This window comes from Etheostoma spectabile, unplaced genomic scaffold (genome assembly GCF_008692095.1).
Source record: "Etheostoma spectabile isolate EspeVRDwgs_2016 unplaced genomic scaffold, UIUC_Espe_1.0 scaffold00008148, whole genome shotgun sequence".
In the NCBI taxonomy this organism is placed as follows: Eukaryota; Metazoa; Chordata; class Actinopteri; order Perciformes; family Percidae; genus Etheostoma; species Etheostoma spectabile.
The window spans coordinates 782-28,309 of NW_022603559.1; the positions used below are offsets into that span (position 1 = coordinate 782).

General features: G+C 42.0%; 2 protein-coding genes and 6 non-coding genes across 8 annotated transcripts; 7 read left to right on the top strand and 1 right to left on the bottom strand.

The window, feature by feature from the left end:
- The first annotated feature begins 270 nt into the window (after positions 1 to 270).
- LOC116678777 (caspase recruitment domain-containing protein 8) lies at positions 271 to 5,824 on the top strand. Its single transcript, XM_032508507.1, has 6 exons — positions 271 to 415; positions 1,782 to 1,999; positions 2,454 to 2,719; positions 3,213 to 3,329; positions 3,436 to 3,577; positions 4,009 to 5,824. Exons 1-6 carry the CDS (start codon positions 363 to 365, stop codon positions 4,323 to 4,325), a joined length of 1,113 nt encoding a protein of 370 aa, XP_032364398.1. The 5' UTR covers positions 271 to 362; the 3' UTR covers positions 4,326 to 5,824.
- A 2,922-nt stretch (positions 5,825 to 8,746) lies between these two features.
- LOC116678776 (putative nuclease HARBI1) lies at positions 8,747 to 9,484 on the top strand. The gene is made up of 2 exons (XM_032508506.1): positions 8,747 to 9,178; positions 9,320 to 9,484. The coding sequence occupies exons 1-2, from the start codon at positions 8,747 to 8,749 to the stop codon at positions 9,482 to 9,484; spliced, it is 597 nt and encodes a 198-aa protein (XP_032364397.1).
- Positions 9,485 to 11,049: 1,565 nt separating this feature from the next.
- On the top strand, positions 11,050 to 11,131 carry trnal-uag (transfer RNA leucine (anticodon UAG)). Its single transcript has one exon. It is a non-coding gene; the product is annotated as a tRNA-Leu (tRNA).
- A 3,824-nt stretch (positions 11,132 to 14,955) lies between these two features.
- On the top strand, positions 14,956 to 15,027 carry trnae-uuc (transfer RNA glutamic acid (anticodon UUC)). Its single transcript has one exon. It is a non-coding gene; the product is annotated as a tRNA-Glu (tRNA).
- Positions 15,028 to 18,093: 3,066 nt separating this feature from the next.
- On the bottom strand, positions 18,094 to 18,165 carry trnap-ugg (transfer RNA proline (anticodon UGG)). Its single transcript has one exon. It is a non-coding gene; the product is annotated as a tRNA-Pro (tRNA).
- Positions 18,166 to 19,474: 1,309 nt separating this feature from the next.
- On the top strand, positions 19,475 to 19,690 carry LOC116678779 (small nucleolar RNA U3). The gene has a single exon (XR_004329393.1). It is a non-coding gene; the product is annotated as a small nucleolar RNA U3 (small nucleolar RNA).
- A 1,520-nt stretch (positions 19,691 to 21,210) lies between these two features.
- Positions 21,211 to 21,284, top strand: trnat-agu (transfer RNA threonine (anticodon AGU)). The gene has a single exon. It is a non-coding gene; the product is annotated as a tRNA-Thr (tRNA).
- Positions 21,285 to 22,020: 736 nt separating this feature from the next.
- Positions 22,021 to 22,093, top strand: trnat-ugu (transfer RNA threonine (anticodon UGU)). Its single transcript has one exon. It is a non-coding gene; the product is annotated as a tRNA-Thr (tRNA).
- Positions 22,094 to 27,528: the final 5,435 nt, after the last annotated feature.

The following is a 27,528-nucleotide window of genomic DNA, read 5'->3' on the forward strand; positions in this document are numbered from 1 at the left end:
CACCCGCCTGCCTCCATCATCTCTGCTATTGGGATTGCTAGCAGATTGTGTGTGGAGAGGCTATCCACACAGATGTCAGTCTTTCACTTTAACATTTTAATCTGTCAGTGGTCAGGGGGGGGGGCCCTCAGTTTTACTCCCTCCAGGGTTTACTATTCATTCAATCACTTCTCTTCTTCCTCATGTCTAAAACCACGAGCTGCTGTTAAACAGTCCTGCAGGCTTCATCTGTGCACACATACAAAAGAAATAGTGTACGTGGAGTACAAAGTGAAGCGGTGAGGATCCTGTCACATAGACAGGACTGTGAGAGTTGGGGGGCAGTTTCTAATCAACTCTTTTTCTTCTTCTTCTTCTAGGAAATGTCCCACTTCACAGCTGAGCTGCTGACTGAGTCTGGAGAGACTTCATACAGGTAACCCAGTCATCCAATGCACAGTACTTCATCATTCAGCAGCTCCACTTTAATCAAACGTCCACTTTATCTCTTTTTACTGCATCAGGAAACTCCATCAGAACTGCCCCCCACCCCCACCCCCCACCCCCCTCGCATACACACACACACACGTCACCTGTCCCTTCAACTGCTTTCAGTGCTTACCCTTCACTTTTAAAGCTCATTCTGTTCTTCCTCCTACAGCTGTTGCTTCTCTCTCTCGTCCAGAAAGTGTGGTGGAAGTTTGTGTCGAGCGAGAGAGGAATTGGTTGAAGTGAGACTTTGTTGAAACAGAATAAAGACAGGCTGCAGACTGAATCCAGCTCTGGTCTCTCTCTGAATGTTTCATTGTTCCCTGCAGAGAACAACCAAGTGACAAACAGTTTTCACTATGCACACATCAGCCACAGAGAGACAAGCGTCTTGCAACCTTACAACATTAGTCTTCTGCCTTATACCCCCACAGAGAAAAGAAGACCTTGTTGAAAACAGTCTAATCTTAGTAGAACAATGAATCTTCCCTGGAAGACACGTTGGAGCCGTTACGTCTTTCTGAATGTGCCCTTTGAGTGTCAAAGTTCTCTGCTGGTTGTTTCTCTCTTAGCTAGAAAAGAACTTGGTCCTGGGACCTGGGCCCTGGGACCTCGGCCTTGGGAACTGAGTCCTGGGACCTTGGCCTTGGGACCTGGGCTCTGACACCTGGGGTCTGGGACCTGGGCTCTGGGCTCTGGGACTTGGGTCCTGCTATGATGACCATAGCTCTGTACAACTGTTTCTGTCAGACTTTGTGGCGTTTGTCCTTGTTGGAAAAATGCAAAGACAAAGTCGTCTTCTCCTTCAGGGAAGACACACAGGAAAGGGAGTTTAAAAGTCATACAACCTGCAAAGCATTGGGAATAATGATATGAATAATCAGCATATTATAGAAGGACATATGAAATCACGCTTAAATGTAATGTTCCCATTACAAAAGACTTTTTGAGTAAGCAGTGATCACATTTCTATTTTTTTGGACTTTTTACCAGGACTAAAGCTGGAGGAATTTTGTGTTTGTGTTGCCGGGCAGATTGCGCCTGACTTTAGCCCCAAATCAGTTGATGCCAACGTAATTTAGAGCCTGGGTGAATGCTTACCCACTGGTTTTTGATCAATCAGCTGAAGAATCACTGATCGGTCTGTCAGACGGTCAGATGATCGCAGGTTGTTAGCGCGCAGGAAAGAAGACTGAAACGTGTACAACTCGACGTACGAGATGAATAAAATCACAGAGCACGCTTTAACTCAACACACTGTTGGACCCACAGAGGGAGAGCTGGCTTGTGATTGGCCCTTCTGTGTCCCACAGGTTCAGGTGTCCTGGTCCAGGTGTGTTCCGGTGTGCTTTGACTGGACTGGTGTTTGTTATGACCCAGGAGGCGGAGCTGCTGTACAACACTGTCCAATGGGATGAGAGCCTCCTTCAATCAGCTGGCAGGATGGCTGCAGGGCCGCTGTTTGACATCAAGTGTTCAGAGGATGGAGCAGTCTGTCAGCTCCACCTCCCCCACTGTGAAACCAAGGATGGTAAAGACAGGAACTAATACTATTGCACAGATGTGTACTCATGTGTACTAGTTATTCACAAGACTTAATACACTCATCCAGACAGATCATGTGGAACTAATTAAAATAATAAGGTAAAGGGTGGGGGGGGGGTCCAGAATGAATGACTATGGATTCATTTGAACTCAAGTAGAACTAGGGTGGGGTTTGAAAGTTTGGGCCCCCCAGGTATAAATGTGCCTAAAGAAGCCAAGAAAAGATGAAAAATCTCCAAACGGATTAAATGACAGATTAGACATTTGCATAATATGTCACAAAAAGTTAGATTTTATTTCATAATTTACACTTTCAAAATAAGAGAAAACAAAAAAATGTGAATGACTATGGATTCATTTGAACTCCAGTAGAACCAGATGAAGGGTAGATGAAGCTTTGACCAATAACAGCAAAGGTTAACAGGTCTCTGCTCCCCCAGCGCTGCTTGTTGACGGCCTGCTGTCTGTCGTCCACATCTCTGATGATGGGATGAGCATCTTGGAGCCGCTGAAGATTACAGACACTCATGTGGTCGTGAAGGTCCCCCACCTCTCTGCCTTGGGCCTCATCTGGGATTTCATTAGAAGATTTCTGAACCTCTCAGTGCCGATAGAGGCCCAAGTTCTGTTGTTCCTCCGACCTCCGGACATGGGGCCTCGAGTACTAGATGTTCTACTGCTGCCTGGCAACGTCCTTCTAGATGAGGTACATGACTGTGTGTATACCTTGTAGGTATTGATGAGGTAGATGACTGTGTGTATACCTTGTAGGTATTGATGAGGTAGATGACTGTGTGTATACCTTGTAGGTATTGATGAGGTAGATGACTGTGTGTATACCTTGTAGGTATTGATGAGGTAGATGACTGTGTGTATACCTTGTAGGTATTGATGAGGTAGATGACTGTGTGTATACCTTGTAGGTATTTTTGAGGTAGATGACTGTGTGTATACCTTATAGGTATTTATGAGGTAGATGACTGTGTGTATACCTTGTAGGTATTGATGAGGTAGATGACTGTGTGTATACCTTGTAGGTATTGATGAGGTAGATGACTGTGTGTATACCTTGTAGGTATTGATGAGGTAGATGACTGTGTGTATACCTTGTAGGTATTGATGAGGTAGATGACTGTGTGTATACCTTGTAGGTATTGATGAGGTAGATGACTGTGTGTACCAATGTTGTGTTCCTGAAGGTTGAGAGGAAAGTACGAGGTGCTAAACACATCAGGATCTCTTCCAAGTGTCGTCTCAGCATTGATCAGAGCTACAGGGTCCACTGTGAGCCTGAGGGCTTTAAGATCCAGCCTGAGGTGAGTTGAGTCCCTTCTACTGGTTCTACCAGACGGATCCTGTTGGAAACATCTTCCCAATCAGCCACACACACATCTGAACCTGACATGTTGCTGCTGGTTTCAGCTGGAGCGCTTCAGCTCAGACTATGGACCAAACTACCATCCAACATTTGAAGTTTTCCTGAAGACGATCCCAGAGAACCTGACGTTGATGGTCCAGGACCCAGACGGGAGACCGGTCTGGAGACGGGACGTGTCTTTGAGAGGTAAAGGCTTCATCCTCCTGCAGTAGATATCTACCCCCCCCAGACACACACACACACCCTCCTGCAGCAGATATCTCCCCCCCCCACACACTCACACATCCTCCTGCAGCAGCTCTCCACCTGATGGATGTCCCAGTGAAGAGGGGTCAAACACACAGGACTCACCCAGGAGACCGGGGTTCATGTTCCATCTAACGGGATTTCTCCGTTGCCGGCGGACATTCTGCCGGATTTCCGTCACCGTCCTCTGTGTCTGTGTCTAACCTCCGTCCCCGTTCTGTCTCTTTGTCTAACCTCCGTCCCCGTCCTCTGTCTCTGTGATGGCGTTCTAACCTCTGTCCCATCATAAAGACATGAAACATATAGTATAAATGTCTGATTACTCTTAAAGGAGAACACAACCTGACAATGTTTGCTCGTTTCTCTTCCAGGTCCAGATGGGACAGATCCACGGAGGAATGTCCCAGCAGAGGACAGTTATCCCTCAGAAGACAGGCTGTTGCGGATTTGGGTCCAGTTTGTGACCCGAGTGTCTAATCCAGTTCTGAACCAGCTTCTGGATCACCTCTTTCAGCGAGGTGTTCTAACTGCCGGTGAAATGGACTCAGCCAGAACACGAGGCCGAGAAGACAAAGCCCGAGACATGGTGGTCACAGTGAAAAGAAAAGGACGTAAGGCCAGCTCGGTTCTGGTCTCTGCTCTCTGTGAGGTGGACCCGGTCCTCTCCAGAGAGCTGGGATTAATGTGAAGCACCAGACTGTGGAGAGCTGTGATGGACGTCTACAATAAGGGACTGTCCTAGGGCATCTCTTTAGAAGGACACACTGTTAAAGTCTGCTGGTAATAAGTGGACCTGGACTCTGAAAGAGATGGAGTCCAGTACAGAGAGGATAGAGTTCTTAGTTTCAGCCACTAGACGGAGACACAACGTCCCTGATGGACCAACAAGAAGCAGAATGAGAGACCTGAGGTCATTTTTCCAGCTCATGGTCCGTCTGGTTTTATTTTCTATAATAACTTGTAAAACATCCACCCTGGTGTCTCCAGTCAGGACATCAACATCAGGTCTTTCAGGACAAACATTAACCCTGGTGTCTCCATCCAGGACATCAACATCATGTCTTTCAGGACAAACATCAACCCTGGTGTCTCCAGTCAGGACATCAACATCATGTCTTTCAGGACAAACTGGGCTGTTAGAATATCTGAGCTGCAGTCAGGTCACTGGATGGGAAAATGTTTGGAGGACCTTAAAGACCAACTAATAAATAAAGGGAACATGAATCTTCCAGATATGTATTGATATCACACCCAGAGCAGGACCAGCTGAGCCAGTCTCTCTAAAACCTGTCTCATATGTCCCGGGAGTCCCCCTGGGAAGACATAATCATCACAACTTATACAGATGACAAAAGACATTTTCTCAAAATAAGTCCAGACACTTTCACCCTCAGGACATTTACTAATGCCAATCAACATAATAATGTCATATTCATGCTGTCCCATCTCATGGTGTCCCACCTGGTGCCATCCCTGTGCTTCTACTTCTCAAAATAAAAGCTTGCATCTGGAATAAAATAAGCTTCATGCTAATGGATAAATTACTTGAAATATTTGGTGTTTTTTATAACTAAACAGAAGCGGCAATCATACAAATGAATAAAATACTTTTGAAAAAGCTACAACTACAAGATAAATGCAGACTATCATACTGTTGACTAAAATACTTTAAAATATATGTCCGTCTATAAACTGAATGCATATTTTAGGCAAAGTGAAAAATTCCTTCTCTGGCTGCAACATCCCGTCTCATGCCCTCTCGCCATGTTGATAAGCAATGTCCCGGTGAAGGGAAAATAGAAAAATTTTAACAGTGTGCCTACTGCTTGGTTCACATCTTAATACCAATATAACAAAAAAAAAGTGTTACATGTCTTAACCCTTCAGAGAAATAACTTTTAAAACCTATTACAGACCTTTCTGTTTCCCAGGAACAGCTACAACGTAGCAAGCGCTGACCCAACCAGACTTCATTTAAAAAACAGGACTTTTAGTGTGTTCAGAGCCAACATATTTCCACATGTAAATCGGTAAAGTATGTGAGAGAAAATTCTTCTTGTCCTCTCCTCCTCCTGGGTTGCTATAGTGATGGACAATGGTTGAGTAAAGACCGTGGTCACCTCAGGTGTCTAGTTAATATCGTTAGTAACGGCTGATCTGAGCTAACTTTACTCTGCTGTTGGTCTGTCTCCAGCTCTTTGTCTCTTCATCCTCTGTTTTCTTCTCCTTTTTGGTTCCTAACCCGGTCTGTTCATCAAGAACCGGGTCGCAACTTTTACTTTTTTCTGGGTCAAAATTTAAAATGAAAATATTTTTTCAACATGTTGTTGGCTGCTTTAGTCGTCATTTCATGTTTTTGTTGATGTTTTCTAGGTTTTTGTCACTGTTTTGTGTTTTTGAAGCTTTTTCGTCATTATTTATTCAATATGATAAAATTGAATAAAACACCAAATCCATTAAAAGTAGTGAAATGATGATTTCTTTGACTTGTGAAGAGCAATGATTGTATGGAGGAAGTAGGAAAACTAACCCATCCATGTTTTCTTTCTTTGATAATTTGGTTGAAAGAAACTCAAATATCTGACTTCTTTTTAAGAAATGGGTCATCTTTGACCCAAGGACGACGTTAACGTCCTGACCTGGTTGAGTCATGGACAACAATCCAGCGTCTTCATTACAGCCCAATGGGGGGGGCTTTGTTCTTTTAGACATGTTGGGCGCCCGGGGAGCTCAGGTGGTGGAGCAGGCGCCCTTATCTAGAGATTTACACCTTGCCGCAGTGGGCCCAGGTATTACTCCGATCCCTTTGCTGCCACACACACACACACACCCCTCCCTCAGCTGAAGTCATGTGATTTCTAATAGGTGGAGACCAGAGAGGGAGGAGCAGCAGCCCTGTTGAGTCAGTGTAGACTCCATTTAGAGAGGAGGAGGAGGAGGAGGAGGAGGAGGAGGAGGAAGGGGGGGGCAGCCACTCAAGAGATCCCCGTTGGTTGGTTGGGCTGGTGAGTTAAGCTAATGTTGCAGCATGTTGTTAGTAACTTCCTGTCAGTTACTTCCTGTTCGAGACTCTGAAGAGGAAGAACTCCAAAAAACATACATTTAAAGGTAACTGTGGGTGTTTCCCAATGTCAAGGAAGGATCCTCCAAAGCCAGAATTTGGAGGACGCCACGTCATCAACGTCCGCCGAAGGACCGTTCCAATGTCGAGCATCCTCCGAATTCCACCAAGGACTGAGTCGTTCATTCAGAAAATTTCCCATAGACAGAAATGGATGCATATGTGTATTTTTTGCGGTCCCAAATCACCCACAATCCTGTGCGCGGGCCTTTGCCGTCACATTAAAAATAATAATAGCGGAGCTAAGAGGGAGTTTGAGCGGCATCGCTGACAGTGAAATAATAATTTAAATGTATCTTTAGTGTGTGCCGTACATTTGTTATCACCGTTAATATTTTACATCAATGTAAAGCTTAACGTTTTAAAGCTTGTACAAATTGCTATAATAATTAGGTAGACACACCCCGAGCAAACGTTAGCTAACTGAACCTAGTATTTAACATGTTAGATAGCTAAGTTGCTGTCTTTATAAAGTTTAATGTACGGTGGCATGGTCATCTCTTCTCATAAGCCGTTACCGTATATGCGTAACGTTAGCAGAGATTTAGAAAATTGCTGTGTTTATCACTGGTTGTATCTGTAGACTGGAGATAACACTGCACCTTGTTAACTTTACTAGGAACGTTCAAAGAAAGGCTAACATGTATGAGTAGTTTCCCATGTATTAACGTAATGTTATAGCATTCATAACGTAAACATCTTGTTGTTGTGTTGACTGTCTTTTAACAGGGACTAACGGAGGCGGTCACCAAGGACGGCAAAGCTACGACCAGCAGGGAGACAGAGGCCAAAGAGAGATGTTGAAGACATTATTTGCTATATTAAAGATTTGCATTATAACAATAAATGCTTTAAATTAACTGGTTTGTCTGTGTCATTAAGTTTTGGGGCGTGTGTATTCACGGATTACATGTCCTAGTATGAAAAGCACAGGTTTATAAAAACATTAATGATGGCTGCATTCCGCATAGGAAACGCCCTGGTATTGTGCACGCTGATCACTGAAATAGCCAACTGGGAAACCAAATGGAATTGAGCCATCGTTAAGGTTAACACTTTCAGCTTTGCTTTTCCTACTAAGCCAAGTTAAAATGTCAGCTGTGAAAATGGTCCGTTCAACAGTGGACAACAATGGATGTGAATAAGCAGTGTAGCACTAGCTAATACGCCAATGTTAACTCGTGATTCAGCACTAATTACTTTTTTTTACAACCGCTATTATGTTATGTCTATACATGTTAAAGTCGTGGGACTTAGTGTTATTTATCGTCACCGTTATTGAGAAAAGTGTTATCCATGTATGTCATTGTAAGGCTTGGCCTATTAGCTTTGCTGATCGTGGTTGTATCGTAACATAAACGTTATTGGCTGGTAACGTTCTAACTTTTAAAACATGCTGTGGTTAAATATTCGATCAACAAAAAAATACTATATGAACTAACAATAACAAGGTCAACAATGCTATTAATGAACCAGTTATTGGGAAAAGGTTTAAATCCACCCTCTGCAAATGAGTTTAGAGCCGATATGTTTTAATAGTTTATCCCATAAAAATAAAAATTAATCATACATAAACCTTCCTCTATTCATGTTACACAGGCGCGCCATTACTGTGCCATCAATGCCACAGTGCCAGTATTGCAGCGGTACTATGGAGGTGAGGACACCCACCCTGACTTCAGGCTGGGTAGAGAGGCCATGCAGCAGGTGATGGTGGCCCTGAGGACGGACAGGCAGCACGGATGGGGACAACCCTGGAGACACTCGTGTTCCTGTTCTGGCTGACAACCGGTTCAGCCTACAGAGTTGTCTCCAAGGTCTTCAGCATGCCTCTATCCACTGTACACCAAGTGGTCCAAAGGATGGTGGATGAGGTGGTGGCTGTGCTGCCCCAGTTTGTAAACTTTCCCCACACACAGGAGGAGCTCCAAGTGGTCGGGGATGGCTGGCTCATCACCATGCATTTAGCAAGGTAGCAGGGGCAATAGATGGCTGCCACATCAGAAAAAAAATGTCCTGGCGGCCCTGATGGTCACAACTATAACAACAGGAAGCTCTTTCCTTCTGTCGTGCTTCAGGCAGTCTGCGACCATCAGGGCCGCTTTATGGACATCTTTGTGGGTTACCCAGGAAGTGTGCATGATGCAAGCATCCTGAAGAACAGCCCCATCTACACAAGGGGGACTTACCCTCCACCTGGGTATTTTCTCCTAGCTGATGGTGGCTACCCATGTCTACAGGAACCCCTGGCCCTTATCACACCATATAAGAGGCCAGTGAGAGGCATGGCAGAGCAACGGTTTAATTATCATCATTGTAGAGGTCGCACAATCATTGAGCGTGCCTTCGGAATGATGAAAACCCGCTTCATGTGCATCTTTTTAGAAGCACTTGAAGTACATCCACAGTTTGTCCCTAAGGTAATAAATCCTTGTTCTATTTCTGTAGTGAATTTCTTAATCAAATCTAAATATAGTACTCAAAACAAGAGTTAATGCTTAACATTTTCTTCATGTTTTTTTCATATGTCATTCTTGTCTTTTGCTGTACCTTGTGCACAGGTAGTGACAGCATGTGTTGTGTTACACAACATTTGTGTTGGTGTAGGGGATGAGCTGGAAGAGGCTATGGAGGAGGAAAACCAGCCACCTGTGGAGCGGGATGGTGGGGAGAGCCGAGGCAGCCTGGCGGGCCTTGCTCACAGACCAGGTGTCCACGTTGCATGAAGCACCTCTTGGCCATGAGTACTTTTCCCAGGTGAATAAGTGTGGAAGAAACAACAGTTTGTTGTTTCTGTGACTATTTAAAACATACTTTGAAGTTATCAGCTGGAAATTAACAAGTATCAATTAGTAAGTACTGTAACGCTCTAACCAAAAGAAGTAATTTAACATCATAGATAAATGCTATTACACTGTATTACATATAATTATGATCTTACGGGATAGATTTTATTACTACTGGACTAACCTAAACTTTCTTCTTCTGTTTGCAGTCTTGAAGCAACAGTGGTTGCTTGGAAGGACTAGTCCTACCAAGGAAGGATCCTTGACATTGAGAAACGGGGCGGGACTCTGTGCCTGTCCTTTTGGTGCTTTCATGCCACCTGGGAATATCAGGGACCGCCCCCATCACTACTTTGTTTTTCAGACTGCCAGCAAATGTCTAAAAAGGGAGAACTGCCAGTCTCAGGAAACTTCCGGATTGGTACAAAGGGGCTTAATAGGGAGTGAGATAGGGAGTGAACAGATGTGTGTTCCTCTTTTCTGTCATATTGGCGTTTGGCATAACAACTTGTTGCATTACTGCAACCAACTGTTGAGCGTAGCCTAGAGCATCAGGTGTGTGAAAACATGGAGGCCACAGTGACAAAGGACACCCCAAAGCTCTTTATTAGGCATTACGTTCATCACATGTCACCAACTGGGAAAACTGTTCTAGCAAAACCTAGCCCCAGTTTTCCACCTCTGATTCCCACATGAGTGACGTGAATGATGACGTTTTCACAGGGAAAAATGTTTTTTTCCAATGCCCATGATGCCCACTGATTGATTAGGCTAGTACAAATGAGACCATTATCATTCTTATTGGTCATAAAAAGATTTGACATAATACATTCTGTCTGATGTGGTGGTGAGTGGTACGGGGGCCCCGCAGGGGACTGTGCTGTCTCCTTTTCTGTTCACCTTGTACACCACAGACTTCCAGTACAACTCAGAGTCATGTCACCTACAGAGGTTATCTGATGACTCTGCAGTTGTTGGGTGTATGAGGGATGGACAGGAGGGAGAGTACAGGGCACTGGTGGAGGACTTTGTGGAGCCAGCGACACAAACAGACTGAACAAACTGATCAGGAAGGCTTGCACATTGTGTTTTCCCATCCTGTATATAGTTGAATATTTGTTCTAATATTTTATTCTTATATTTTATTCCTATTATTATTATTATTATTTCATGTATACTGTATGTATGCATATTTTTTCCTAGTATCTCATTTATATTTATATTCTATATTGTGTGACTAATGTACGTGTGCTGCTGTGACACCGTAATTTCCGATTTTTTGGGATCAATAAATATCTGTCTATCTTAATGCTGTTACAATATTCTAATAATCAATAATGTCAGAGAAAAATGACAAAGAGTGATAATATTTTTTAATAAAGTACTGGCATTTTTCAATAAAGTATTGGCTTTTGACTTGCAAAAGTTTAGTCCCAATAACATTAACAAGCATACCGTTAGTTACGTCCCTGTGTTTGTCATGATGTGGAGAACTTGTAAAGGCAGGTAGTGTGGCCGAGTGGTCTAAGGCGCTGGATTTAGGCTCCAGTCTCTCTGGAGGCGTGGGTTCAAATCCCACCACTGCCATTTGCAAATGTTAAACAGCTGGAAAGCATTCAGTGTGAGGATGTGGAGTTGTATTACTTCTGTGGAACTCTTAGTTCATATCTTGAAATAACTAAAGTCATCTGTATGCACAATAACCACTCAATTGTAAGTGTTCAACGTGAAATACTACATTGTCATTCATTGTCGATAACTGTGACTGGACACATGTTGGCCGTCACAGTAGCAATACGCTACCTATACCATCCAAAGACTGAAGGTTTATGTTATATGCTCGTATACTAACGTGTTCATATGATTTGATAATTTTCACAATGTTTAAAATCATCAGTTAACCTAGCCATTCTCCATTTCCCCACAGTAATCCCGTAGCTTTCTTGTGCGCACATTTGAACATCTGAAACTACGGTGATTTACATGCTACTGCTGCATTCATCAATCCGTTATTCTGTTTAAAACCATACCATATTTCTCAAACATTACCTATTCACAATAACCACGCAACACTCAGAACTCTGTTAACTATGTGTCTGTTTATTTAGTTTCAAAGTGTAACACAGGTTAAACATTAGTCATATCAGCGTCTTCTCTTTCTGTTTTAAAAGGAAGTTTGCCGTGCACACCAGGTTTATAAGACGGTAGGACTTCCGGGGTGACAGGAAGTGAGCCGTATTTTAAATGATAAAAATTGTAACCCTCAATATAGCTTGTGGTGTGTTTAAACGTATATCACCATCTTATCACAATGTCCATGCTTGTGTCCGTGCTTGTGTCTTTGTTATGCAAATTCTCTGGAAGTCTACTTATTAAGACTATGCGTTCCCCTTTTTCCCTACTGATTATAAAACTATGACTATTACTAAAACTATTCTGAGATTGTTGATCTCAGAAATAACAATAGAATCACAACTTCTGAAAGCAATGGTTGGGAAAATTTCGGAAAAACTAACAATTAGGTCTTTAATCTCAATAAAAACACTGTTTCTGGAAACCTATGTACTCACACAAAGGCTAAGATCGACCCTAGATGCTTTGTCATGATCCCATGAAAAGGGGAGACAAAAGACCGTGTGCAAAGGTTGAAGGAAATGTGAGAATATGACCACAACAAAAGAAATGATAATTCAATGATGGTGGTAGTCAGTTTAGTCAGTGGTGAATGTGTATGCATGGATGAGTGTGAGGTATGGTGTCAGTGATTTATGCTGGACAGTGTAAAACTAACAAAGATGAGCGGGGGAGGTGCTGGACTGAGAGACCTCTAGGGCAATCACAGATGTACAACCAATAATAAAACACTACTGAATGAATGCGTTCAGAAAATGAAGAACATTGTTCAGAAAGCTTAATGAAGCTTCATTTGACCATATCTATTAACCACCTGAACCTGGTAAAAGGTTTGAGGTACTCATGCATAGCTAGCCAGTGATTTACCTACTGTTGATGGTGGTCGGCGTGCCAATGAGGCTTGAAAATTTGCAGATGGTGATTCAGAGGAGATGTAACAGTTTAACGTGTAAAGTAACTTAATTTTCTAAATTGTCGCCTACAGTGCCAACGAGAGCTCTTCTCTAATATTACCGGGTACGCAATAGCTATTCAACTTCGGAAGGTATTGTTGATCTCAGAAACGATAGACGACACCATCGCATCACAACGTCCATCCTGGGGCCTGTTGCACGAAAGTAGAATAAAGATATCCGGGATAAGTGATAAAGCGCAGCTTGACTTAGTGTTATCTGCTCATCGCGGCTTAATCGGTTGCACGTTTGCCGAGCCAGGATAAACAGGTGGAGCTATGTCAAGCCAGGTGGAGATAGCTGGGATAAGTGCACGTTCACGGCTTTCTCAAATAGACCACGGTATCGATCACAGATTTACTGATGCAGAGATGGGAAGACACATGCGCCAAATGTTTCACCCAATGAGCAGCAGCTTCTAATGGAAAGTAACGAGGAGGGAAGAATATGCAAAAAGGGAAATACGGCTCTTATCAAACGGAGAAAAAAAGCCCAACAGACTATAGCGGACCCGACTGAATGTGTGGGGGTTTAAAAATATCTACTTTGCCTCAAAAGAGAGCAGAGGGAACTAATGTTCCTCGGGAAATGGACCAAGGACTTTAGGCTTAATTTCAAACCCTTTTTTACAACGAGATGTTTTACAACCATGCACAAATCACTATAAGATATTCCTAATTCTTTGTGCAATTACTGTTCATACAGAACAATCATGATTGTTCAACAACTAGAAAAAGAAGTAAGTGACTTCAATATACGCTGTGAGCATATATGTAAAACAATATTCATGTTTTTTTATTCTTCTGACCAGTGGCCGCACCAAACTAAAAAGCTTAAGAAGCATTGTGGTGTTCCCAGTGTGATGAATGTAAACTACACTACATACGTGCTGTATCTAGGCCACGTTATTGGTCCAGGGATGTGAGACTAATTGAGAAGGTTATGAAACCAATGTAAGCTATAATAAAAAAACATTAGGCCCACTTATTAGGGAGTAACACAAACTACCCTTTATATCGCTATATTAATATCGTCACACTTAATCTCCGGAGCGCGTCCTATAAACCTGAAGCTGAGACCACGGACGCTGCGCCGCTCATCTCTACTTTTACAGAGAGAGTGGACACTGACGCGACTCGCAGTTCTGCCGGCAGGTACCGGCCACAGCGGGAAAAGTCCCACTACGCATCAGGGTGCCAGGGCAACCATTCCTGACATCTATGTCAGGAATGGTTGCCCTGGCACCCGGATGAAACAACTGTAGGGTTTAAATCCCACTCGCGACAACAATAGTGACAAGTAGCTAATGCATGTTAATAAAAATAAAGCAGAACACATGCAGAAGACAACAGAATAACTGTTAAACATGTTTATTTCGGATCAGACGGCAGCTGATTTGACACATGAGACTCCAGGATTAATCTTAGCCTGGCTGTTAGCCTGCTCTGGACCAGGCTAGCCGCAAAAAATAAATCTCCATGGTTACTTGGCTTAATCCCTTATCCTAGTTTCGTGCAACAGGCCCCAGGTCATTGAGATTGATTTTTGCATTAATTACCATAAACACAAGGAGGTCACTACAACCCACAACACTGCTATTCAAAAATGCTCAAATTCTTCTCAATTGTTGAGTAAAGCAGGACATGGGTAAAGTGCAGAGTTGGTAGACACTTGTTGAATTAAACATCCATTTTATTGTCTTTTAATTCCTTTTAGTTATTGTATTTTAATAAGAGCTCTTCTAACTCTTTCATAGTCAGGATAACAACACCTGTTGGAGATTCCTGGGATTGAACCCTGGGCCTCATACATGCAAACCATGCGCTCTACCACTGAGCTACATCCCCTGAATGGTCACTAATCTGTTGTGAGATTTGTGTGCCTTCAATATCACATATGTGGATATTATGAAAGAAACTGCCAAGCAAACACTAGCAACACTTTTAAAGCTTCCATGGTGTAATGGTTAGCACTCTGGGCTCTGAATCCAGCGATCTGAGTTCAAATCTCAGTGGAACCTGTTTTTAAGCCACAGCACAGGTGAAAAAGATCAACCTTTCAACTTTCCACATCTAGTTTAAAGTGAGCTTAGCTTTAGGTTTAAAATGGAGCTGAACACGGAGGAGGATTCCTCCCTAACGGCCGCTCTGCTCTGCTCCGTGCCCCCGCTGTCCGGTAATAGTTAAAGCAGATAAAAACCTAAAGAACCCTCCAAAGCTTCAAGATAAAACTTACCTAAGAAGCTTCTTCACGTTCAAGAGAAGGCCTGTTTCCAACCAGACTATGAATTGATTCATGAAATCCCTGTTATTATTGTGTCATCAGTCCCATATGGTCTAGCGGTTAGGATTCCTGGTTTTCACCCAGGTGGCCCGGGTTCAACTCCCGGTATGGGAATCGGTATCAAGCCGATGAACGTCTGCAGCAAGATCTGCAGCAAGACATCTGTGTCATTGGTCCTGAATTAAATGAGAGCTGTATGTACCCTATAACAAATATGCATTTCTCCAAAACTAGCTCATATAATGATAATAAAAAAACATAATATATGTCTCTATGATCAAACATCTATTGTAAAACTTTGACTAGACATGGTGGTGGGGAAAAGTTGAAAATCTGAATCCTGACTGCCAGACCGGACTTCTTGCAGTGTTTTATAAACAAGTGATGTATGTATTTATGTGCCCTGTTCCTGGCATATCTATGGATGTATTCATAAAATCACTGTTATTACTCAATGTGTCAGTCCCATAGGGTCTAGCAGTCTGGATTCTGCCTAAATAACCTTTACACACATTCTTAAGGAGTCCTCTGGAGACTACAATCAGTACATCTCAGAAAGACCTGTACGATCTCTGACATTGGTCCTGTATTAAATCAGAGCTGTAGTTACGTACGTAAAAAGGCAAAAAAGTGGAAGATTAACTCAAGAAGTGTTTAATAAAGATGAGCAAGTACAGCTGTATCTGTATCTGTTAACCATATGAATTATCTGTATCTGTATCTGTTAACCATATGAATTATCTGTATCTGTATCTGGCGGGGCCAAAATCGGAAGTGGACAGGATTTAGGCTGAATCCCATTCCTCTGTCTTACCCCTACCCCTTGGCCCTCAAAACCAAGGGGTTTTGACAACAGTGGCATATGCATTTATATATTTATATATTTTATAGTTATTTTATGTTCACTTTGGTGTTGCAGAGGCAGATGTTCTTATCTGTGTAGTACTTAGGTCTGTTTGCAATCTGTATACACATGTATCATGTATACATACATCTACATACGTCAATTATGTCCACAAAAACATTGTCTTTACTGCTGATAAATTGAACATAACAGGCAAAAACATTGCATAAAATTATGTTACAGAACCATTATCAACTATTAGAACCATAACTAACATGTCACACACATAAAAAGGCACTCATATGTGTAAAACTAAAAAAATACACACAAGACCACAAACAAACAAATTAACTACAGCTGATATTCCAGACCAGTCTGGAGCCTTTTGGCCAGTAACTCCCCACATATCATCAGTGTCCCATATCAAAACCAACAACAACATACAAGTGTATGAAAAATGAACAGGAATTAATTACAAATTATTACAATAATACAGTACCAATGCAATAATGAATGGTTACAACATGAACACAGGATTTAAGAAACTTCTGCGTTTTCAGCCCCAAAGTGGATCAGCTGCTGTCTCCTCCTGTCTCCTCCTGTGTGAGACAGGACGGTATATGTGAAGCACGTAGCGATGTATCGTAGACCGTTAATATTAATACATATCTAGCTATACAATCTATGCGATGTATACAGTCCATTCAAGGCAGAAATATGTGGGACTGTTCAACGTTAGCGTTAGCGATTAGCGTTAGCATTGCAAGCTAGCGATTTTTAAAAAGTTTCAGTTAGGAACATGGTTGCAAGTATACATGTACAGGACTGCATAGACCACAAAACAAGACTGTCGTAACTTTTAAATCAATTATTTAAGCCGAAAGTACTTACATTTATGTGTCTCTCTGGTCGATGCAGCAGCCATTGTTGCTTGTGTGTTTTCAAGTGAGGTCACGTCCACACTAGGTTCGTAGGGGTATACAGCCCTGGTTATGCCCTACCCCTAGGTCGTAATAGGGATTGGGACAGAACTAGGTCCCGCGTGAACGCGCAAAAGCTAGGGGTAGGGGTAAGGGGAAGGAATGGGATTCAGCCTAAGTCTATCTCAGAAATTTTTTTTAAAAAACTGAAAATCTTCAGGGGATGTAGCTCAGTGGTAGAGCGCGTGCTTTACATGTATGAGGACCTGTCATCTCCAGCAGGTATTATGGTAGAGTCTTTAAAAGAGCTGCAGAAGATATTACCTCCTGTGGTAATCTGACTGGTAGGGTTATAGAACGTAGTGGTAGACTAAGACCTCCTGTGACACATACTAAGCGGTATGCTCTCTCTTTTATACCTCAGACTATCAGACAGCACAACAAGCACTTTAAATGTACATGTTTTACAGATTCTATTTCACAGCATTTATGTAATTACACTGTAGCATATTTATTGTATTACACTCCAGTTTTTATGGATGTTTCAGCAGGTATGAACACTGTAGTTTCTTATTTAGAACGCTGATGAGTTGAAACTATTTTTGGTGGGCTTGCTTTTGCTTACCTTTGCTTTTACTCATCAGCTCTGTTTTTATACCACCCAGAAAAATGATTTTAGACCTGGAACGAGCCTTCTTTTAATTCCTGTGGAGGTCCAAGTGGGAACGAGTGCAAAGAAGAGTGATGAAGAAGCCAAAGGAAAAAGGAGGGAAAGGAGTTCCGGACCTGTTATTGTTTTTAGGGAGCAGATTTACAGCTATACACATAACAGCAGCCACGGCCCCATCCAGAAATCCTAAGACTGCAACTATGGCACGGTTCTGGATGGGATCAGACCTCAGAAGATTGAAGACCTTACCCTCTGATCTTAAAGTACCTGGTAGGGATGAGCGAGTACAGCATTATCTGTATCTGTATCTGTATCTGTATCTGTATCTGTGCTCGGACTGGGCGGGGCCTAACCCGGAACTGGACAGGATTTAATCCAGAAGTGGGTCAGATTGTTTTGAAATGGGCGGGGCTTTAACCGGTATGTTATTTTAAGCAAGCAATGGATATGGGTTGATCAGAGGCGGGGGGAATGTTCTACGGATCAAACAGATTGAATAAATTAGAACATTTAAAAAAAATCTCTCACAGGAAGAGACGCAACGAACGAAAAAGAAGAGCCATGTTCTGCTCATTGTTCCTCTTATTTTTTCCCAGTTTTTTCTGTTGCGTGCCGTTGAAGCAGGATATGAAAAATTGCCAACATGCTGTACTAAAATTTTGATTCCTGGTTCCTAATCTGGGCTAATTCAACATTAAACTGGATTTTGAATTACAGATTAGGATTGTAACAGCTCCTGCCCTTCAGGGCTCGTCCGGGAATTGAACCCAGGACCTCTCGCACCCAAAGCAAGAATCATACCCCTAGACCAACGAGCCACATAAGTAGAGTAGATTAGTAGTAGTAGAATCAAGTAGATTGGCTTGGGGTCTTTTCACGGCTCCACGGCACGATTGAGCTTTCAGATATAATTTGACAACAGAAAACATTTGATAAAAAATATTTTTACCAAAACAAAGACTTGATTTTGTCAGTAAAAAGTGATGGTAAAATTGGGGGAATGGGGAATTGTCAAGCCCCATCTGCCCCCATCACCCCAACACAATGCTAATGAAATATGCAACAAGCTTAAAATGCTTCCCCCTGTTTAGTTCTGACTCTGGGGACAGAAGGCAGACCTGTCCCAGATGACCTGAGAGGTCTGGGGGGGTCATAGTGTAGTAGCAGATCAGAAATGTATTTTGGCCCTAAATCATTGAGGGATTTATAAACTAGCAAAAGTACTTTGAAATCAATTCTTTGAGGTACAGGAAGCCAGTGTAAAGACTTCAGAACTGGAGTGATGTGATCCAGTCTCTTGGTCTTAGTGAGGACTGGAGTGATGTGATCCAGTCTCTTGGTCTTAGTGAGGACTCGAGCAGCAGCGTTCTGAATCAGCTGCAGCTGTCTGATTGATTTTTTAGGGAGACCAGTAAAGACCCCGTTACAGTAGTCAAGTCTACTGAAGATGAAAGCATGGACCAGTTTTTCCAAATCCTGTTGACACATAAGTCCTTTAACCCTTGATATATTCTTAAGGTGATAGTAGGCTGACTTTGTAATTGTCTTAATGTGGCTGTTAAAGTTCAGGTCTGAGTCCATGACTACACCAAGATTTCTGGCTTTGTCTGTTGTTTTTAACATTGTTGTTTGAAGCTGAGCGAAGACTTTTAATCGTTCCTCTTTTGCTCAAAAAAAACACAGCTCAGTTTTTCCTTCATTTAATTTCAGAAAGTTCTGGCACATCCAGTCGTTAATTTGTACAATGCACTTAGTCAGGTTTTGTATTGGACTATAGTCCCCTGGCGATAAGGTTATGTAAATTAGTGTGTTGTCCGCATAACTATGGTAATTTATATTGTGGTTTTCCATAATCTGGGCCAGTGGAAGCATTTTAAGAATCAGTATTAATAGAAAGAAAGGACTGGAGCATTTATTGTAGAGAATAAGTAGGCTGACACTGAAGTATTGAGACAACAGTGACTGAAAATCTTATTCAATCTACATATCGGTCTTCTTAAAGATCTAAATAGATTTTCTCACCTCAGAGTCATCTGGAGCACGTAACGATTAGCTTCTGTCCCTCTGAACCCTGAGTGACAATCACTCTGCAGTGAATGAGATGCAGTTCCCCCCCTCAGTCTAACCAAGACTATACTTTCAGGGATCATTTCTAGAGTTTCTGACTTGAGGAATGTGTTTCTAAAGTGTTTGGTCTCGCTGACCATGATGATGAGTCATGATATTCCTTTCTGAGTGTGAAGCTGACAGAGAGTAATGGTTCACTTCATATGCTCTCTGTCATTGATGATTGTTCTTTGCCTCTTTATGGAGTATTAAGGAAGGGAATATGATCAGAGTGGTAGCAGCAGATGTGTGGAAATGTAACATATGTGAAGATAATAAAACATGCTGAGCTTTCTAATTATCTTAAGTTATAGTCAGTCTTGAAGTATGTCTAGTCCATGGTGGGAAGGTTACTTGAAAGGGTTAACACCTACTTTCTTGACTTTGTAATGCCTTATGTAAAATGTTTTCCAGTGTAAAAATGTAAACTGAGTTAAGCCATAATTTCTCTTCATTTCTACTTTGCTTTTCCTACTTTGACATGTGAAAAAGGTGCATTGTTTGAAAGCCCATCTCTACACATCCATATTCCACTCCCACAGGTGTTTCCACTTGACTAATCAGACTGTGTGGCCATTACAGACTCAGCTTGATTGACATGTATTCAAGGGGTGGAACGGTACACTGAAGTCCCGGTGGACGGGAGGGCATGTTGTAACGAGGTTTGAGTACATACAGCAAATACTTGAAGCCAGGTTACTCTACGAGTGGATACGGGGCATTGAAGGTGATGTGGAAATCCTGATTGATTCAGTGATTTTTTGGCCCTATTTGTATCTAAAGGCTTGTTAACCACTGTAGGGAGGAGACGTTGGGCAGTTTTTTTGTCTCGTTCCAGTGGTTGGCATGTCTGGGTGATGGCGTTGGATATGCGTTAGCATGTTGGATGTATTTCCACTCACGTACCAACAACGTCGGCCCACAGTCCTCGTTTTATCCACCACTTTCTCACCTGTACTACTGGAACTGACTGGGAAACCAACGTTTCCCCGTGGGTCGCCACCACTCGCCGTAGGAGAGGCTGCTCTTCCTTAGTGCTGCTGGCTCTGACTCATATGAAGGGAAATATGGGGCAAAAGGTTAGAGCTTGCAGAACAAAAAAATCTGAACTTATATGTTTAAATTTTAGCTGATAGATATCAGAGATCCACCCATTACCTTAATTTATATGCGTTGTACTTTTCCCTTGCCAGGTGAGTTAGGGAAACTGTTACAGCATAGCGGAGTATTCTGTCCACCTCCACACGTGTAGTCTTCTCTTCAAGCAGACTTACTGCCTCCTGGTCTTGTCTTGACCTGGTTACCACTTTCTCATTTTTGTGTGGCAGCACATCCAGCTGCAAGAGATTCTCAACAATCTGGAAGAGCTCCATGTTGGAAGGAACAGTGGACATCAGAAAGTACTGTTGCGGCCGTAGCTGTTGCTCCACAATCCGTGCTGGGCCCTGAAACGTTCCCCCCAAGTCTGGTTCGAATGGTGACTGTTCCACCTGGTGGACCGAACTTCACTGGCTCTATGGGGGTGAGATGTGGATGATCAGCACCAATGGGAAGGAGAGGGCTGGCGTTCTCAAACTGCTGAAGGGAGAGACCTGCCAGGTACTTACACCTCTTCTGCAGACTGACTGGATAAGATTGATCCGCCAAGCCTAGGCGAGTTAAGCCGTTACTCCCAATACTGCCAGTCAGTATACTGTATGTTTAGCTTGTACAAGGTAAAAGACAAATTAAGACTTACCAAGGTAGCTTCTCGTGGAGGTGCTGTGGCTTAGTTGGTTAAAGTGCCTGTCTAGTAAACAGGAGATCCTGGGTTCAAATCCCAGCAGCACCTTGTTGTTGGAGAGATTACCTCTTTTGGCGTGTCATCATCATGTCGACCCAATCCCTGTGAAAGTACCCTGGTAGCAAATGAAAATGGCATGTTACATTTACACAGAAACACCAGTAACATGCCCACAAGGTGTTCTATTTGCCTGTTAACTAATTAAATTAATTAATAAATGCGCTACTTTGGCTCCACTACAGTTCTGTGTCAGTCAACTGCTCCATTTCACTCACCACTGAGTCAGACTTAATGCCCCGTCCACAACAACATCTGATTAGCAGGCAACTTAAAAACAAGTACAGGTAATCTCTGCAACAACAAGGTGCTGCTGGGATTTGAACCCAGGAACTTCTGCTGACTAGACAGGCACTTCAACCAACTAAGCCACAGCACCTCTGGGGACGAACACGGATGCATGGCCATTATGGAGGTATTTGGTGTAAACAACTGAGGTGGTTGGGTCATCTGGTAAGGATGCCTCCTGGGGGCCTTCGTAGAGAGCTGGTCCAGGCACGTCCAGCTGGGAGGAGGTCCTCGGGGAAGACCCAGAACTAGGTGGAGAGAGTACATCTCCAACCTGGCCTGGGAACGCCTCAGGATCCCCCAGTCGGAGCTGGTTTATGTGGCTCGGCAAAGGGCAGTTTGGGGTCCCCTGCTGGAGCTGCTGGACAAAGATGGATGGATGGAGGGAACCCTTTTCTCTAGCTCATTGTATGCTTGCAAGACGGACTTCGCTGCAGGAGGCGCTGTAGCTTAGTGGTTAAAGCGCCTGTCTTGTAAACAGGAGATCCTGGGTCCAAATCCCAGCAGTGCCTGGTTATCACTGAATGAATTGTTTCTATATGTTTGCCAATACTAAACGTGTGCAACCAAGTTAATGCTTGATGTTTATAAAGCACTTAAGTGACATGTTGTTTTCTACCATAACATCACATGTGTCCATGTAAAGCAAATTAAAGCCTTTTGTTGGAGGTGTTTTTGCAACTTTAGTGTGAAGATTATAAAGTTTTTATTATCATGAATATCATATCCTTCAGTCTTACCTTGGAAGCTTAGGGCTCCTGCACACTGCCTGCGTGGCGTGAGCGTGTCAGCTGAGGTTAGAATGCCTACCGTATTGATCAATACTGTTAACATGGGAGAAATATAAAAAAAAAACAGACACACCACACAGCAAACGCTATGTTAACTGTTGAGGAGGACTAAATTAAGACTGTATTTTAAGCTTTTCATGGCTTTCCATGAGAGATGGCCAGCCTGGAGGGAGTGGTTAATGACCTTTGTGATGAGGGGACTTATGGCATGGAGGTTGGAGTTTACCAGGGCTGTGGGGAAAGGGTCTCTCATCTCTCAAGGTCCTTGCATAGGACTTCTGTTGTTCTCGGTAGGCCTGCCTATCCACAGTGAGTCCTGAGGCGTCGCTCAAGGACATGTCCAGCTGTTTTCATTTGCCGGAGTTCGTAGGGGTCCCCTGCTGGAGCTGCTGGATGAAGATGGATGGATGGAAGCAACCGTGTTCATTAGCTCATTGTAATCTTGCAAGACAGGCTCGTCTGTAGAAGGCGCTGTAGCTTAGTGGTTAAAGCGCCTGTCTTGTAAACAGGAGATACCGGGTCCAAATCCCAGCAGGGAACGTTATAACCAGGAGGGAACGTTCTCTAAACGTTAGCTTTTGGTTTGGTTCGAACTAACCTTTAGAGAACCAAAAACTAACGTTCCCTAACGTTCTCTAAACGTTCTGTGTTAGTGGGGTACTTATCGCTGTCAAAAGGTATGGTGTTATGTTTGACAATGATACTCAATACAGGAAACATGACAATGCATAATATTTTTTTTTATTCTTCAGGTTTGTCTTTTTGTCGTTAATGGCCACAAGTGAACAGTTCCTTTCTGCCGTTGACCAACATATTTCGGCTTGTTTGTCCAGCCCCTGAGCCTGCACAGTAGAGCAGAGTGGCGCAGCGGAAGCGTGCTGGGCCCATAACCCAGAGGTCGATGGATCAAAACCATCCTCTGCTAATCCCTGTGCTTTGTACCAGCAGTCTGTTGATGTTTAACATAGCGTCTGATGCTGCTAGTGTCAAGTTAATTTCTTCCATAAAAACAGAAACTACAGTGCTCATACCTGCTCTAACACCCATTAAAACTGGAGCATAAAACAATAAATACGTTACACTACAGTTAATAAATACTGTAAATAGAAACATGTACACTTAAAGTAAAGTAAAACCTGTAAATACAACGGCAGTGGCTGGAAATCAAACCAGGGCAAAATGCTTGCACTGATGATATTATTCATAGTCAAAAAGTAACATATCTGTTGCCTTTCTGCTGGACAATACAACGTTTACTGCAAATCTTGTAACACAGACTGAAAATAAATGCTAAGAAATACATTGCTGGAGGATGGTGGCTTCCAGTAGTTATGAGATAACACAATATTATTCATGAAGGTACATCTGCAATTTGGCATAATGTCATATGTTGTTGGTTTTCTACCGCTCTTAAAGAATGCCTCTCGTTGTCAGCAGGATTCGAAACTGCGCGGGGAGACCCCAATGGATTTCTAGTCCATCGCCTTAACCACTCGGCCACGACAACCTGAAACACAGTCCTATACCTGTTTGCATGAATGTTCATAAACATTTCAATTGGTTAGTAATACCAGACATGGACAAAGTGCAAATCATAGTCTGTGGATAGTTGTGGATGAAGTTTGATTGATATGCTCCCTTATTTGTACAAGAGCTATTTTGTAACAGAGATCTAATGTTTTATCAAATCCGGTTGGGCAAATAACCTTTCTGCTTACTTCCTACTTGTTTCTCCATTTGTTCAGAGCTATGTCTGATGATGAACTCACTACCGGGACAACCCAAAAGAGAAGCACTTATGAACCCAATAATCATCAGTGTCTCCATTTGAGATGATCTGAATGTGATTACAATGACATCCATCTTCAGTTAGTCTGTAGCATTGTCACGTTCAACTGCCCCAACAAGTAGAACTTACTGAATTCAACAGTCAAGTCAATGCTAAAGTTACAGTAATAGGAATGACTTAGAAAACATTTCAGCATTGTTCAACCAGTAACAAGGGAGAATATCCTTTTAAACATTTCTATAGGGAGGTCAGCAAAACTACCCGTCTGTCTGTACAGACTACAACTCAACCCTTTTTCAAACCTAAGCTGGGTGAGTAACGTTTCCAGATGTCTTTGTGTAGGTGTTGCAGAAATGCTGGAGTAGTGTGGATACGTGGCCTAAATATAACAACAGATATGCGTTGTTATAGGAAAACAGTATTAAATGATATATAGTCCAAGAAAGACAAAACCTTTACATCAGCATTGAGCATGTTCCTGCTGTCAAAGAGAGCTTTACCGTGACGTAGGATCACCTACCTCAGGATCCAGGAATCCACAAAAACAACAAATGAGGCTAAAGAGTTATATAAACATTTGAATTAAAACATGTATGTGCATTAGTAAAGACAATGAAACCTGTACTCTTTCTCTATCTATGTTGTTTCTTCTTGCTGACATAGTGCCAAATGTTGTCTGGCTCACTGGTGACTTGACTGAACCATTTAATTGTATCACTCAGTGTTAAAAATAAAAATAAAGAACAAACATGTTTTCTGACCGGTTTCCAATCCGGGACCAGTTTCAGCAGAGTTTGATTTAAAGGAAATGGTACTCTTTAAAAGTGTTGGGGTTCTACCGTTAAACTAATGAGGAAGAATCTGACAAATCTAAATTAAACAAAAACAAGTCCAGGAACTTACTCTTTCAAATGTCACACCTGTATCTGTCAAGTCCTGACCATTCCCTGACCGGGAATTGAACCCTGGTCGCGGCGGTGAGAGCGCCGAATCCTAGCCACTAGACCATCAGGGAGTCACATCTATCCAATTCATCTTTGTAGATGTGACTTTCCTTGTGAAAATGTGAAAAGTGACGTGTAAAAAAAAAAAAAAAAGCTTTAAAAATTTTGGGAAAAATCCACAAAGATTTAAGAAGGAAAATCAGAGGGAGAAGACAAGGACAGATCGGTGGCAGAAGACGGGGACAGATCAGAGGGAGAAGACGGGGACAGATCTGTGGGGGAAAACGGGGACAGATCAGAGGGAGAAGACGGGGACAGATCTGTGGGAGAAGACGGGGACAGATCAGAGGGAGAAGACGGGGACAGATCTGTGGGAGAAGACGGGAACAGATCTGTGGGAGAAGACGGGGACAGATCTGTGGGAGAAGACGGGGACAGATCAGAGGGAGAAGACGGGGATAGATCAAAGGGGAAAGACAGGGACAGATCAGAGGGAAAAGACGGGGACATATCAGAGGGAGAAGACGGGGACATATCAGAGGGAAAAGACGGGGAAATATCAGAAGGAAAAAACGGGGACATATCAGAGGGAAAAGACAGGGACATATCAGAGGGAAAAGATGGGGACATATCAGAGGGAAAAGACAGGGACAGATCAAAGGGAGGAGACGGGGACTGATCAGAGGGAAAAGACAGGGACATATCAGAGGGAAAAGACAGGGACAGATCAAAGGGAGGAGACGGGGACTGATCAGAGGGAGAAGACAGGGACAGATCAGTCTGGAGAAGACGGGGACAGATCAGTCTGGAGAAGACGGGGACAGATCAGAGGACCAACCCGACATCATGAAGACAGAGACAGATCCTTTTATTCGTCCTTATTTCTTGTTGGAAAGCAGAAGAACTCAGTTTTGGTTTTATTTTTCTGTTTGCGTCCGTTTTAAAACCCGAGCACCTTATTTAAGTAATATTTTATTTTGAAAGAGTGTAAAACTACTTCCTAATGAAACAGGTTGAACTATCTGAGGTTTATTCATAAAGTGCGTGTGCGTGTGCGTGTGCGTGTGCGTGTGCGTGTGCCAAAAAAAACAATGATTCAGTTTGAAATATATTTTCATCCACAAATTAATTTTAGTCTTCAAAGCCTCGTAGTAACTCATGGTATAGTACGTCAAAATATTCATAAAAAGTCATAGTATAGAATGTCAAAAATTCATAAAAAGTCATAGTATGCTATGTCAAAAATTCATAAAAGTCATAGTATAGTATTTCAAAAAATTCTTAAAAGTTGTAGTATAACATGTCGAAAATTCTTTGAATGTTATGTCGTAACAAGTCCAAATTTATAGTTCTTGTTGTAAAGCAAGAAGAATCTAAAGTCCTCTGGAGAATGCAGGCATTGATCCTGCTACCTCTCGCATGCTAAGCAAGCGCTCTACCATTTGAGCTAATTCCCCTTCTCAAAAACCGACATAGTATAGTATCTCAAAAAATTCATAAGTCATAGTATACTATGTCAAAAATACATAAAAAGTCATAAAAAGTCATAGTATGTCAAAATATTCTTAAAACGTCTTAAAAAGTCATAGAATGTCGAAAATTCATAAAAGTCATTGTTTAGTATGTCGAAAAATTCATAAAAAGTCATAGTATATTATGTCAAAAATTCATACAAATTCATAAAAAGTCATAGTATAGTAAGTCGAAATATTCATAAAAAGTCATAATATAGTATATCAAAAAAGTCATAAAAAGTCATAGCATAGTATGTCAAAAAAGTCATCAAAAATCATAGTATGACGTGTCGAAAATTCATAAAAGTCATAGTTTAGTATGTCAAAAAATTCATAAAAAGTCATAGTATAGTATGTCAAAAAAATAAAATAAAAGTCATAGTATTATGTTTCAAAAATTCATAAAAAGTCATAGTATAGTATGTCTAAATATTCATAAAAAGTCGTAGTATAATACGTCGTAAAATGTCCAGATTTATAGTTCTTGTTGTAAAACAAGAAGAATATAAAGTCCTCTGGAGAATGCGGGCATTGATCCCGCTACCTCTCGCATGCTAAGCAAGCACCATTTGAGCTAATTCCCCTTTTCCAAAAAAGTCATAGTATAGTATGTCAAAAATTCATAAAAAGTCATGGTATAGCATGTCAAAAAAATTCATAGTATAGTACGTCAAAAAAATAATAAAATTCATAGTATAGTATGACAAAAATTCATAAAACGTCATAGTATACTATGTAAAAAATTCATAAAAAGTCAAAATATTCATAAATGGTCACAGTATAGTATTTCAAAAAATTCATAAAAGTCATAGCATACTATGTCAAAAATTCATAAAAGTCATAGTATACTATGTCAAAAATTCATAAAAAGTCAAAAAAATCATAAACAGTCACAGTATTGTAAGTCAA

Coding starts and splice junctions, on each gene's coding strand:
- LOC116678777 (XM_032508507.1), top strand. CDS start 363: ATGTCCCACTTCACAGCTGAGCTGCTGACTGAGTCTGGAGAGACTTCA. Junction 416..1,781: donor TCTGGAGAGACTTCATACAG/GTAACCCAGTCA, acceptor TGTGTCCCACAG/GTTCAGGTGTCCTGGTCCAG. Junction 3,330..3,435: donor GCTTTAAGATCCAGCCTGAG/GTGAGTTGAGTC, acceptor TGCTGGTTTCAG/CTGGAGCGCTTCAGCTCAGA.
- LOC116678776 (XM_032508506.1), top strand. CDS start 8,747: ATGGCTGCCACATCAGAAAAAAAATGTCCTGGCGGCCCTGATGGTCAC. Junction 9,179..9,319: donor ATCCACAGTTTGTCCCTAAG/GTAATAAATCCT, acceptor CCTTGTGCACAG/GTAGTGACAGCATGTGTTGT.